Source organism: Pyrus communis, chromosome 11, assembly GCF_963583255.1.
Source record: "Pyrus communis chromosome 11, drPyrComm1.1, whole genome shotgun sequence".
Taxonomy (NCBI): Eukaryota; Viridiplantae; Streptophyta; class Magnoliopsida; order Rosales; family Rosaceae; genus Pyrus; species Pyrus communis.
Window position 1 is genome coordinate 22783970 of NC_084813.1, and position 14839 is coordinate 22798808.

Genomic DNA, 14839 nt, shown 5'->3' on the forward strand with positions numbered 1-14839 from the left:
GAGGATATTTTTGAATTGCACTAAAAGTATTTTTAGAGAAAATATTTTTTGGTTTCTAAAGTATTTAAAGTGCTCTCTGCTAAAAGTGCATGTTATGTGCTTCTTGCTGTTTTCATAATTAACTTGCATTTTTACTAAAATTTGTTCAAAAAACATTTTATTTAAAAATGTTTTCAATCATTTAAAAACACTTGTCAAACGAACTAGTAGTCAAACAATATAGTTAGACACATACTTTCTCTCTTGTGCAACCTTCTATAGTTATTAAAAGATTTTTTTTTTTTTTGGTAAAGTTATTAAAAGACTTATCAAAGACGAATCTGAACCATATTATCTCATTGTGAGACTTAGCCTATTTCCCCATCCCCTTAGTATAAATAATATTGTTTACTAAAAAAAAAAATAGTTACGTCTCTGGAAATTTGATTGTCACATCCAAGCCTGGGGGGAAACATTTCCTGGGTCCGCTCCACCATCGTAGCACGATATTGTCCGCTTTGGGCTTACCATTCCCTCACGGTTTTGTTTCTGGGAACTCACGAGCAACCTCCCAGTTGGTCACCCATCATGGGATTACTCTAGCCCCCTTCTCGCTTAACTTTGGAGTTCCTACGGAACCCGAAGCCAGTGAGCTCCCAAAATGCCTCATGCTAGGTAGGGATGAGAATATATATATAAGGATCACTACTATGGGCGATGTGGGATGTCACATTGATTGTGTTGTACTTTGCATTTATAACTCAAAAGTCGTTATTTTATTCTATGAAACTCAAAATTCGTTTTACTTTATTATATTTTATTATAGAAAACTTTATTTTAATCCTTGACAAAGATGACTTTTAGATTAAAACCATGAGTAAGATCAAAATTTAATTTTAGTCCCTTGATACATTAATAACCTCATTTATTAATCATATTTTGATTTTTTAATAATATCTTTTTTTCTTCGTAATTTTTAATGTATTAATTTTATTTTGTTGTAAACATTTAGATAAACTAATTTTTTTTAATACAATATATTTCGATGTGCTTTGCCTTCTTCATATAGGTATATTAAATTCATTATAATACATTTCGGTACACACATTTTGGTACACACATTTAGGTACATACATTTAAGTACATTAATTCAATATAATACATTTTGGTACACACATTTAGGTACATTAATTTAATGTAATACATTTCGATGCGTATATTTTGGTACATACATTTCGGTACTAACATTTAAATACATTAGTTCAATATAATACATTTCGGCACACACATTTCGATACTAACATTTAGGTACATTAATTGAGTCTTTCAAGTTTGAAGAATGTTAAAAAAAAAATTAATAAATTAAAAAATTCTTTTTTGGTAAAAAAAATAAATTAAAATTTGTATATTTATAAATTTAAGTATTTAATGGGAGACATTACATAAAATACACATTAATTATTTTGAATTAAGGACACATCAAAGAATTATAATCAATATGTAATTTAACACCAGATTTATTTTAAATTTCAATATTCTTGAAGGATTAAAGTTAAAAAACCCTTTTTTTTTATTTTTTTTATTCTGACAATTTTGAAGTATAACACATGACCCACATAAATCAGGTAACATAAAGCACATGTGGACTTACACTTCACACATAAGAGATCATGCTCTAATATCACAAAGAAAGTTGAGATTCACCACAAAACCAATTAACTATACGAAGAGTGACTTAATTACTTATAAATATATAAAAAATTATATATTTTTCTAATGCGAGATTTATACCCTTGACGGTTATTTTTTTACAAAACACAACTCTAAAAAAATAAACGTATTGTGTACACGTGTTTTCACTTTTCAGGACCATCCATTTAAATCAAACGGGCGACCATGTGCATGCATGGGGTTCGCTAATTAAGTTAAAGCCCAGTAATTTGTTCAATAAAAAAAAAGGGAAAAAAAAGCCAATAATTTGCTATTTCACCAACTTATGCCAATCCAATTTCAAAAGGAAGGAATAGGGTGGAACCAAATAGAATCTACCCAACTGGGCTATCTGGTTGTTCAATTATAATTGCAATCCCGGCCCGGACCAAATTTATTGCCGACCCGGACTAAACGGTATCAAATTTTTGAAATTGTATTCAATTAAGATTTTGAAAGATTTTGAGAGATTTATAAAACATAAATTTTGATGAAGTTCAATGCATAAGAGAATGACAATGGTTTTGAAGGCTATTCATGGCAGGATCTTTCGTCTTCACAAGAAGATTGGATAAAACAAGTCGAGAGTAGTAAAATAAATAGCGACATGATAATGATTTCTTGTGTCAAAATCTTAAATAATAGCTTAAAAAAAATTAAAAAAATACTGATATCATGGCACTTCGAATATTACTAGATGCTTCAAATATTTTTTATTTTTTGAACAAACAATATTATTTTTAGATCACGAACACTATCATACTAATAGTTTGTTCCAGAAGAAGATTAGTGGAGATTGAATGGTTAGTTGTCAGTTGGTAAAATAATTATTAAATAATTTTTCTGTTAGAATTAATTAAATGAATAAGTAATTAATGTGTTGTTAATTTTATGAATTTTGGGAGAAGCATGCCACACGCCACCCTACAAAGCAAAAACAACGTCCTGACCCGCGCTGAGCCGCCGCCGTAAGCAGAACAAGAGTCGGCCGGTTGAGTTTTCTCCAATTCCTCCTCCGCCAAGCAATCAAAGTTCTCCCAAATCCCAAAATCGAGAAGAAAACTCCTTACATTTCCACGCGCTAATCGTTTCAATCAATCTTCGTACCCGTTTCCCAGAATCTTGGGGGATTTTTCGGATTCGGAAACAAGATGCTTTCTTGACCGAGTCGCCGGCTTCCTCCTTCTTCTCTTCGATTTCGAGCGACCTCCATGGCGGCCTCCATTGGCAACACCGAGATTAATTGGGACAAGTATGTTCTTTATTCGATCAATTTTTATTTTTGTCCATTAATTGAGAAAATCCCATTTGTTATCGCTTTGTTTTTGCGTTTTGTAGATGTTTCTGGGTGTGCATTCATTGACATTAATGCTACGAAATCTTCAATTGATCAAAGAATTCGATAGGAAATTGGAAACCCATATATTGGTCGAGTGCTCAAATGAGTGAATTTTGTGCTCCATTGAGTTTTGATGATGCTATGAATTCTTTGATTAATTGAAGAGTTCGAAACGAGATCCGAAACCCGTAATTTATATATTGGTTGGGTGTTCAAATGAGTGAACTTTGTGGTGTATTGAATTTTATGCAGGCTTGATAAGACTAAATTTTATGTGGTTGGAGCTGGCTTGTTTACAGGGGTCACAGTGGCACTGTACCCAGTATCCGTGGTGAAAACCCGGCTACAAGTTGCTTCCAAAGATGCTCTAGAGGGAGATGCATTCTCTATGGCCAAAGGCATTTGGAAAGCAGATGGTATTCGTGGTTTATACCGAGGGTTTGGCACTGTGATCACCGGTGCAGTTCCTGCCCGGATTATATTTCTCACTGCTTTAGAGGCCACCAAGGTGGCTGCTTTCAAGATGGTTCAACCCTTGAACTTATCTGAGGCTACAGAGGCAGCTTTGGCTAATGGAGTAGCTGGAATGACTGCCTCGCTTTTCTCTCAGGCTGTCTTTGTTCCCATTGACGTGGTAAATAACTTTATAGGATCTATCGGTTTCATTTGAGTACTTTCGTACTTAGGGGTTTGAGATGCTAATTTTGAGTAATGGGTTTTCTTTAGATTAGTCAAAGATTGATGGTGCAAGGGTACTCGGGCCATGCAAAGTACACCGGGGGGATGGATGTTGCTCGTAAGGTTATAAAGTTGGATGGCATACGAGGACTTTATAGAGGGTTTGGACTTTCTATTATGACTTACTCTCCATCTAGCGCTGTATGGTGGGCTAGTTATGGTTCAAGCCAGCGCTTAATCTGGAGGTGAGAAATGGTATTTTGTTGTCCATTAACTCTAGTTGTATTTATTCTTACGCTAGGTCAGCTAATTCATAATTCGTTAATCAGTAAATTTTATATCTTTCAAATGAATGTTGGCCATACATAACTTAAGATTTTCTGTTGAACATTCTATTTATCATTTTACAAGGGCATGAAAAGTTTGGAGGTGTATCATTTTATTGTTCGTTTTAGGTGGCCTCTGGTTTGAGTGTGTTAGTGGAACATGATAATTATGTTAAGAAGTAATGAGTTGTCGGACATAAACATCAGTACTGCAACTTTGTCGGTTGTTAGGTTGGTTAGCAATTCTAAAGTCCATCAAGCCAATGAATATCTATAATTTTGTAAATGAACTTCGTTCCTCTTAGATGAAGTTATAAGGCGAAGGAGTTTAGGTGAATCAAATACCCTTTTTTTCAACAGTTTATCTTTATTGCCTGACAAAATATCTCAGTGTTACATTATCCTGGTTTATGAAGCAGTTTCTTAGGCCGTGGAACTGGTTCTGATGAAGCTGTTCCGAGCGTGGGGAAAATAGTGTTGGTTCAAGCTGCTGGTGGAATTATTGCAGGTGCAACAGCATCCTGCATAACAACTCCATTGGATACCATCAAGACACGACTGCAGGTATTCATATAAACAGTTAATGTAACTGGTTACTTTGCTGGCTTGCAGCTTGCTCATTCTTCATTTGACCAAGTCATCGACAAATTTGTGTTTACAATAATTATGTCGCTATATTGTAGACAATGGGACACGATAAGAGACCCACTGCAAGAGAAGTTGTTAAGAACTTGATCAGAGAAGATGGCTGGCAAGGTTTCTACAGAGGGCTAGGTCCAAGATTTTTCAGTATGTCCGCCTGGGGCACCTCGATGATATTGGCTTATGAATATCTGAGTACGAACTCTTAACCTATATTTTGGGTCCTCTTCTCTTTATGTTTCCGTCGCGTAATGTTTACCCAACTTCTAGGTTCAATCTACTTTTGGTGACCTATTTAAATTCCTGCTGTTCAACTTCTCAAGCAAAAAGCATTGGACTTGCGAATACCCGAAATTGTTAACTGATTTCTATTTTGTTGTTTCCTTACTTTCAGAGCGCTTGTGCGCAAAAGATGAATAGGTGTTGTCATTCCTCTTCCATCCACAACCTTTTCTTCTTGCCGTGGAGCGACTGTGCAACGACAGAAAATTTGGTCATGAAACAAACTGGTACCGAACATTTCCGAGGAATGCTAGAGATTGTGGACGCTGAAGCCTAATTTGTTAATTTCGATTGGGCAGTTTGATCCCAAGATATCTCAATATGCATACTTTTGGAAAGGTCCTCCGAATTCGTTCAAGAATTATTCTGCTACATAGTTTTGATATCGTTCTTTAAAAATTTAATTGAACTTATTTGAATTTTTTGTTCTATAGCAAGTGTACCTTCACTCTCAGCGGGGAATTTCAACTTATTAATGCAACAACAACAAAGCTTTATCTCACTAAGTGGATTCGGCTGTAGGAATCTTAGAACGTTTATATGCCCGGTTTTGTGTTAATCGTCATTGCGTTTGGTTTTGTGTCAAGTCTTCCGTTAGCTCCAAGTACTCAAAAACGCATTATTAATGCAAGTTATATAATAATTTCATGTTGCTATATATTGTTCTCTTTAAAATATCAATGTAATTGCGAACCTTACTAAGTACAATAGAAATGCTTAATCCCTGCTGTTAACGACAAGTATTACTCGTTAAAATATCACAGGATTCATTAAAACACAAAGATATTGAGAAATTTACTCATTAAAGACGGTTATTAACCTCTGGAATTTACTCGTTAACGATGATTATTAACCTCTAATTGGCTTCTCCAAAACAGCTGAGAAGAAGAGCTCATCTCCAAGCTTATCGGTCTTGGGCACTACCCTCCATAGCAATGGCTTGTAGCCTAACCTCTTAAACTCGTCCAAATACAACTTCATGTCTTCCTTGTGACAGAAGAATCTGTCAATCCAAATAAGACCCTTCGGCCGAAGGACGCGGTCCCAATCAAACAATACAAACTGAAGGAGTTCAGCTCCAATCCAGCCATCCAAGAGCAAAGTGGAATGGATAATGTCGAGGGTGTTGTCGAAGAAAGGTAGCCTCGAACCGATTGATGTGTAAAGAGGAAGAAGGCCTCTTAAGGCGATGACCTCATTGAAAGGAGCCCCTAAGTTTAAGGTACTTGATGCAATGGTAACGTTTTTTCCCCTCATGATAGCAGCAAATGTTCCCGTGGTCGGGCTAAAGTCTAGGCCAATTCTTATCTCCCCCGGCTTTAAGCTTAGAACTTCATCGATGGTGAACTCTGCCGATTCAGACTCGTTTGTTGGTGTGTCCCATGCTTGTTTCGAAAGGTTAAAACAGTCCGAGCATTTGAAGAAGCCTCTTCGGTCCTCGGTTTCTTTCGAAACAAGGCAAGAGTAGTCTTTGCACTTGTAACTGTTCCATAAGATGTTAGCATTGCTAGGTTGAGTCCAAAGGGAGAAGTTTATAGGAAGTGGCTTGGTGTAGTGTGGCGGTGATTTTGTGAAGCATCTTCTTCTTGGCAATGGATCACATCCACGAACTAAAAGCTTTTGAGCTATTTCCGAATCATCTGGGCACGTGCCGCGGATCTTATAACTCATAAACCGTTCTAAATTGGTTGCCATTCGGGCACAAGCCAACCCAATTGATGGAGTTATTGCTTCTACCCCAAGAAAATTTTTCTTCCCAATATGCCTGTTTTGTTTTGGTGAAATGTAAATACGAATCTCACCTGAAGTGAAGATTGTGCCACCTGGAACCTGTTCTTCAGCTTCAGCTTCACCTTCCTCTGGATTTGTGAAATCTTCATCCACGGTGCTTACTTCATCTTTGTCCGGTTGATGCTTCTTTTTAATGCTATCAGCAAGTTTGTCCAAAGAAATGGCGATGCGAAGCACCTGATCCGAAAATTTCACAAGTACTTTTGATTCGGAACTTTCATTATGCAGCTGCTGCAACAAAAGTCCCAGCTGGATCTGCAAATGAGCGACATCCGTGTGCAGGGAGTGAGGCAAAACAAATTGGTCGTGGGAGATACTGGCGTTGAAACAGAAAAAGGATTGCGGATATGAGATGTGAAAGCCGAAAATGAAGACTGTAACGGGGCTGACAAGGAGAATGGCGCATAGCATCGTCGCAAGAAGGCATCTGACTGGCTTAAAACTGCTTTCCCTCGGCATTTCGTAAGATTGGCTTTCTTCTTCCTTCCAACTCGGATAAATAACAACCATTTGAAGATTCAATCACTCTCGACGCTGTTGACTTGAAGAGTGAAGTTGGATCTCTCTTATTTTTCTATTGAGCTTTCGATCTTCCCCAGGTGCCTAGCATACTTTATTGGCAGCTTGCTTTTAACCCAAGAAACCCCCAAAAGCAATGCAACTTGATCTGTGATACTATTAAATAAGACCTACTTCATTGATAGTTAAAAACAAACAAAATTTCAAAGTTTTTGTGCATAAGCACTTGTACAAAATTACGCGTGGACCACTAAAACAACGAAAGAAACACGAAAAAAAAGACGTTGATCAGTTTACATCTTCAAGACCTTCTTCATGGTGTTGAAGAAACGAGGATATCTTTGCCCAATTTGTCATTGATAGTACAAAGAGATGCAAGGGATTTCGAACTTGCGTGCAAAGGATGGCACACTACACGATCATAGCCAACTGGCCTAATCGACACGTTCGCTACTGAAATACTACTTAGCACCTCTTTTAATTGCAAACATGTGCCTCATCTTCTTCGCCTTCACCATCATCACCGTTGTCATCCTCATCATCTCTGCTTGCCTCTGCATATTCTTCGAGTGACGCAGACGGGAACAGGTCCCCCGCTTTGTCTCCTTTCTCGCTTGCAGCTTTCGCTACACCCGTAGATTTTCCAGCATTCATCTGTTACAGTACAATCCGAGATCACAAATTATGCAACTTTTGATTCACAATCCAATACAAGAACAAACAAATGTGTTCGAATTCGAGAACATACCGCACGCAATAGACTCCTCCTATCTCTTTCTCTTGCATTTTTGATCGCCTGTACATTACAATTTTCACGAAACAAAACAAACCCATCAATTTTCGTCAATTTCCGAATCGAAAACCAGTTAAAAACTGTTAACTTTACAAAAACAACGTTAAAAAACCAAACCTCTTGAAGCTTCTTCTGCTCAGACTCCACTTCCGCAAGGTCTTTTCCGACAATTTGCTCGACACGACAGCAACACTTCGCACAAACACGTTGCTCCTTAGCACAAGCAGCACAGAGCTTATGGTGGGACTGACGGACTGCGCGTTTGGTACAACGTTGGCACTTGGCGGGCTCCGTCAGGGTCTTGTACTTTCCGTAACGGCGCTTCCACTCGATCTGTTCCTTGCAGCGCTGGCAGACCCCCGTTATCTCCGACAGCGGCCGGAACCGGCCTCCGACCTCGGTTTCGTTGATTTTGACGCCGAGGTTTGGCTTCCATGCGAATTTGTTTTGGTGCCGACCGCCGTTCATCATGGTTCCTTACGATTTTCAAAGATTAAAACTTTTGCGTTTTCTGTGACACCAGGGTAAAAGAAAGTCTAGGGTTTTAGGGGAGGACAGACAGACAAGACTAACCCGATTTGAAATTTGGGTCATTTCTGACCCGTGTTTGGTTTGGATGTGGGTTGTTTGGAATCTGATTGGGCTTTTGATTGGGTTGATTTGATATGGTCCATTTAGCCCTATGGGAATGTGGATACCAACTAGCCTACAGAGTTTGAGAAAGGTGTGAGAGGTTCATTTGACAATTGGGTTTTGGGTTGGAACTGCGTACGACTGTCAAGATCGTTACATCTTTCGTACTGTGTTGGAACTTGAAACTTATTCGACAATAAATTTTTTGACTTAGGACTGTTATAGTTATGGTCGCTTCTCAGTTTTAATTGCCGGCTCCCATAACATTAGGTCACTAGCTTCCTTGACCCTCCAACATAGGATATGCATTAGCCCCCATACATGGTTTACGATATGCGGATTCCATACAATATAAAGTAAAGTTCGAGTTATTGATTACAATATTAATTACAAAACACTTATTTTGATCAGCAATATGTTATAAATTAGGAAATGAGAAATGACACAATTTAGAAACATGACCCTTGATTACCGTGGCAGTTTTTGTAATAATATTGAAAAGAACAGATTGTGATCAATAACAAGGTAATTAATTGATTGGTCAAACAAGTGGCGGATTGCTTGGTAGATAGAGCGTTTCTCTTGAACTCACTATTTTTTGAGTTTAAATTTTCTCCCATCCCCATAGTTAGAAAAATTAGGTGCATATTATTCTCTCATTTGTCATAAAAAAAAAAAAAAAGATTTATCCGTAACTAAGTATTTCTCTTTGGTTTATACCTAGGTTAGTAAAGGAAATTACCTATGATTACAATGCTTCATTAATACATTGATTGGTTGAGATAAATCTCTAATTCAACCACCAATATGAGGAGGGTTATCTATGTAGCAATATCGTAAGTTACGATTTGGACACTGGAAGATGTCAGACGTCCTGGCACATGCACTGAAATTATAGCCCAATTCATTAGACCGGAGCTCGAAGCCTTGTTCGATAAAACTCCTAACGAGTTTGATAGCTTCGAAGGTGTGCTTCAACTCTCCGTTGCCTGAATTTTTGTTCAAAGAAATCGGGGACAACATACCTGATAGGAGCATATTCATGCGACTTAAATGGCTTGTTCTCATACATTTACGTTATGTTTCTTTAGTTATTTTAGTCCTTTATGCTTCTTTTGTGTGTTTTCAGGATCATAGAACGTGTTTGACGAAAGGATGCATTTTGGAGTAGTTTGGGGCATTAAATGGATTGCATATGCTTAAACGCCAAGTAGATGGACGAAATTGGAGACCAAACTATCTTAACCACCTATCATACACATATCATTCACTTATCACTTAACATATCATACACTTATCATAACAACATATCATACACTTATCATAATCATTCACTTATCACTTATCATAATCATTCACTTATCACTTATCATAATCATTCACTTATTCTTTCATCATTCAACCACCAATTCAACACATGCATTCATCATCATAACCTAGCTGCACAAAACACTCCACATACATCAATGTCGTGCACTCCCCTCCACATTCCAGCTTTCCTTCTCTTTGCAGCCACACTTCCACATGCATTCCCTCTTTTCCTAGCTGTTTTTCCATCATTATTTCAACCTAACATTCACCGACATGCACCCTTTAAACAAACCCAAACATGCAGCCACACAAACACCAACCCTTGTCGTGGCTTTCACATCTCCATTTCAGCACACTCCACATGCAATTCCAGCTTTCCAACCTAGCCACATTCACATGCATTCACTCATAATCATTCACCAAACTTGTAGCCACATTTCCACCTATTCCTAGCTGTCATGTTCCCTCTTATTTACCTATAAATAAGCATCCATTGCAGCCACAATTCATTCATTCCATTCACAACACAACACACAACACAAACACTTCCCCTTGTGCCGTGCCTTCCCTACCAATCCAAACACCATCACTTCCTTCTTTCTTCCACAAAACCTATCATTCTACATCATCCATAATCCCCCAAACCTCACCTTAGACCTTGTGCTACAACAACGAGGAAGATAAGAGGGCCTAAACGTTCATACAATTCAAGTTTGAGTTGTTGGAATGTTTAGGTGTTTCTTTGATTTCAAAGTTTAAATTCAATTCTCTTTGTTTTGTACGTATGAGGAATGGAAGAGAAGAGTGCCTAAACGTTCATACAATTCAAGTTTGAGTTGTTGGAATGTTTAGGTGTTTCTTTGATTTCAAAGTTATGAGGAACTAAACCCCCTTTAGCTAGGGGGTGATTCGAAACTATGTTTATATTTGCAATATGAATTGATTAACTTTCGTTGGAATTTCATAAGTTGTGGATTCAATTCGTTTAACCGTTTGATTGATAACTTATTTATGTACGTTTATTAAGAATGCGCGCTTAATTTTCATGCATGAATATGACGCTAGAATATAAGTGAGTTTCACCTAATCGTTACGAACTTATATTCACAAGTAGTGGAGGTTGCTTATAAACAATCGCGTTAAATGAATTCTTGGCACGAGTTTCATGCTCATCATAGTAACGAATGCCTCGTCAATACTTATAGTTTTCATAATGCTTAATGATCTTTGATTGTATCTTTATTGTGCTTTTCACGTAGAGGACCTTTGGAGAATGTTGTGAATTGCGTTGCGCAAACCCATCCAATTCATTAACTTAAGGAAAACTTGACGGTTAATTTAAGCGGACCTAATTAACCCGGGGTGTTGAGTTTCATAATTTATCGAAAGACCAACTGAGAATCAATCTTGTATGCAAGTGTAACATGTGTGGAGAAGAACCCCTTGGCTATTCCATCATCCATATTTTCATCACATTCATATTTACGTTTTGCCTTTAATTACAATTTGTCCATTTAATTTAATCTCGTCAAACACTCAATTCCCCCCCCCCCCATCTTTTGTTAAGTCTTAGTCATTTGATTTGTTTTAGTATTGTACGTTGGTTCAGTTTTGCATTCTTTAAGTTTAGTTTCATGTTTTAAACTTTATTTTACGTTGTTTAGTTTTGCATTCTTTGAGTCTAGTATAGTGTTTTATATTGTGTTTTTACGTTTTTGAGTCAAATCCAATTGATTAACAATCCCTCATAATCCCCGGTCCAGAACGATCCCTACTTATACTTATACTACAATTGTCAAAAATTTGTGTGCGTATAAATCTCGCATTAATACCTGCCGAGATGCTCAAGGAAAATTTCCGAACTGATGGTGCACATCCTCCGATTCCCAATGCCTGAAGTGATTACAGATTGGTTTGGAGTTGTGATGCTTTAAAAAAAAAAATAGCTTATTAAAAAATTTAGAACATTAATATGAAAAGCATAAAAACGCAGAAGTAGAGTCTACAATACTTCTAAAAAAATGTTTTTTTTTATTTATTTTTATTTATTTTTAAAGCATGGTGATTAGTTTTAGTCATTTAACATGCTCATAACAATTTTATACAAAAGTTTATCAGACAGTATTTTTTTAGTTAAAAGTACTTTTACAAAACAAGTTTACCAGACACTCTAATAACTTTATTTTCCACTTATTTCGCTTAATTATTTATGGTCATTTGTCTCTCAGAACACTACTCAAAATGGATATGGAAAGTATATTTTCCACTTCTTTCGTTTAATTATATATGCTAATGTGTTTTGAGAGTAGATTCATGTATTAAAATGTTTCAAATTAATAAATAATGGTTCATATTGTTATATAATATAAGGGTGGTGCCTAAACCTCTGTTAATTTTTATACTTTGATTTTTTTCAAGTTATTCAACCCAACCGTTAAGAAAAAATGAGATGGAATGTGTACAGATAGCACCACCCAATATATATTATGCATCCCATTCATGAATCACATAATTATCACTAATTTTTAACTAGCAGAAGTTTAACCATAAATTTTAGTAAAACGCCAGTCTTCTTGTAACTTGTTGGTTTTATATCACTTCCATTTCAAAACAGATGAACATAAGAAATTCTATGAAGACAATGTGCTCTTTGGTTATATACATTATACACCATGTCAACATAAACTTAGCTAGGCAGAAGCTCGATGCCTCAACTGATTGAGGATATCCCCTAATATTATTGTAGCCAAACTATATTATATTAGGATGGTCGAGTATATTTAGTATTAATTTGTTCAAATGCCTTATAAGAATATGGTATGTCAGTCGTCTATGCGCACTTAAAAACAATCATCTGTATACACTTAAAATCAATAATACATGTGAATTGCAAAATGCATAAATGCTAACAAAAATCTGTGTGCGTATTATCATCATCGTACCTCAAAAATCACATTGTAAAGACACATGCTTGCTAAAATGACGTATACCAACTCATACCTGGATACCATTTGATGGGTTGGTTGTTACTTGTTGGTGGTGAGACTTTTCAACCTAGCATTTTCCATAAGACAATATAACAAGTTAACAACGCAATCTCTACTTGTTTGGAAAAGTATACAAGCAAATCACTATGGATGAAGACTAGTGGCAAAGACTATGGATTTTTCCTCTACTACCCTTTGTATCAAGTCTATTAACTCTACTCTTGATGATTGAGACGTGCAGCCAAATATTTGACATTCAAATCTATAGCTGGTATTGTTTGTCTGGAGTGCGCTGCATCTTTCTGGATGATGAACTCGCCTTATAGTCTTTGACTTATCCTGTTTGAAAAAGACTTATATGAAATGAATTCAATATAATTGTGGTGTACTAAACCAATATTACAAAGTCATATCAGAAAAAGTTTCGCGCATGATCGTATGTTAGTTAGTGGTTTGAGAAGTCATTGTGCCAATAGATTTTTCAATATCAATAACATAACCCAGTATACCAAGTGTCATAATACAATTAGTTAATCTTTGAAAAAAAAATTAATCAATTATGTTATCACTTGATATACCAGTCATATATTCTCGAACACACTAAAAATTATCTCCATTCTGACGAATCAGCGACGAACTCCTCCATGAAATCATGTCCCACTACTATTGTTTTGCCCTAGATTTTCAATAATTGAGCATGCAGACAATAACATAACAACCCAGAGTAGAGGTTTAATGATAACCCTACGCGTGACCGGAGACTCACCCTCTGTCTACACTCTGATCGATGACATCACCCTTCAGTGTGGCTTTCCGGCAGCCAAGTCAGCAAAACCTTTTATATGTCAATCTTGACGTGCACTTAAAATCAATGCTACATGTAAATCGGAAAATGCATTAATGCTAACAAAAATCTTTGTGCATAATATCATCATCTTACCACAAAAATCACATTGTAAAGACACATGATTGTTAAAATGACGGTTTTTTTTTTTTTAAAATTTTTTTTGTAGAAACGGATTAGGCGAGATTAACTATTCGTCAATAGTCGCGTGAGAGGCACCAATCCTCTCCCAAAGGAGAAATGATCGTTGCATCCAGAAACCCCCCGTCCGTCCCCCATCTACAAGATTTTATTAATAATAAGAAGAAAAAAGGAAAAGTAAAACAAACGGGAGGGACTAGGCCAATACCCGCTAAAAACAATTAACGAAAATGATATGGACTAGTTTAAGATTGCTTAACTTCAGTCACCTGAAATTGATTTCTAATAATTCAGCTGCTCATATTTCATTCCCAAAATCCTCTTCCATAGCAACAATTTGCTCCTCATGAGCTCGAACAAAAAAATGAAAGCCCGACATAGCCTCTTGTACATGACGTTTACTAACTCATAGTTGGATACCATTTGACGGGTTGTTTGTAACTTGCTAGTGGTGAGACTTTTCTACCTAGCATTATTCATTAAAGTGTATAACAAGATAACACAATACCTACTTGTTTGGAAAAGTACACAAGCAAACGACCCACCATGCATAAAGACTTGTGGCAAAGACTTTGACTCTTCAAGTCCACTACCACCACCAATAGTTTATAGTCTATTAACGTTATTGTTGATGATTGAGAATCTTTAATTTAGACCACATGCATTCAAAGTCTTTGACCCATGAGAGAGAGACTTAAATGAAACAAATTCAGGGTAATTGTGACATAATGAACTACTAATACAAAGTCACGTTGAAGAAAATACCAATTCAAGTAAAGAAGTTAATTTGACAAAAAATATTTTTAATTTAACAAATTTTCTTGATGAAATGACTAAAATAATTGACGATGGACAATTTTAAAA

General features: G+C 36.4%; 3 protein-coding genes across 3 annotated transcripts; 1 reads left to right on the forward strand and 2 right to left on the reverse strand.

Annotated features, from left to right (window-relative positions):
• The first annotated feature begins 2584 nt into the window (after nt 1–2584).
• Nucleotides 2585–5385, forward strand: LOC137707930 (uncharacterized). The gene is made up of 6 exons (XM_068446873.1): nt 2585–2941; nt 3281–3662; nt 3755–3951; nt 4452–4596; nt 4716–4869; nt 5069–5385. The coding sequence occupies exons 1-6, from the start codon at nt 2901–2903 to the stop codon at nt 5092–5094; spliced, it is 945 nt and encodes a 314-aa protein (XP_068302974.1). The 5' UTR covers nt 2585–2900; the 3' UTR covers nt 5095–5385.
• A 111-nt stretch (nt 5386–5496) lies between these two features.
• On the reverse strand, nt 5497–7286 carry LOC137707929 (probable methyltransferase At1g29790). Its single transcript, XM_068446872.1, has one exon. It carries the CDS (start codon nt 7255–7257, stop codon nt 5806–5808), a length of 1452 nt encoding a protein of 483 aa, XP_068302973.1. The 5' UTR covers nt 7258–7286; the 3' UTR covers nt 5497–5805.
• A 134-nt stretch (nt 7287–7420) lies between these two features.
• LOC137707932 (uncharacterized) lies at nt 7421–8589 on the reverse strand. Its single transcript, XM_068446874.1, has 3 exons — nt 8177–8589; nt 8015–8062; nt 7421–7920 (listed from the first exon to the last, which is right to left on the reverse strand). Exons 1-3 carry the CDS (start codon nt 8528–8530, stop codon nt 7744–7746), a joined length of 579 nt encoding a protein of 192 aa, XP_068302975.1. The 5' UTR covers nt 8531–8589; the 3' UTR covers nt 7421–7743.
• Nucleotides 8590–14839: the final 6250 nt, after the last annotated feature.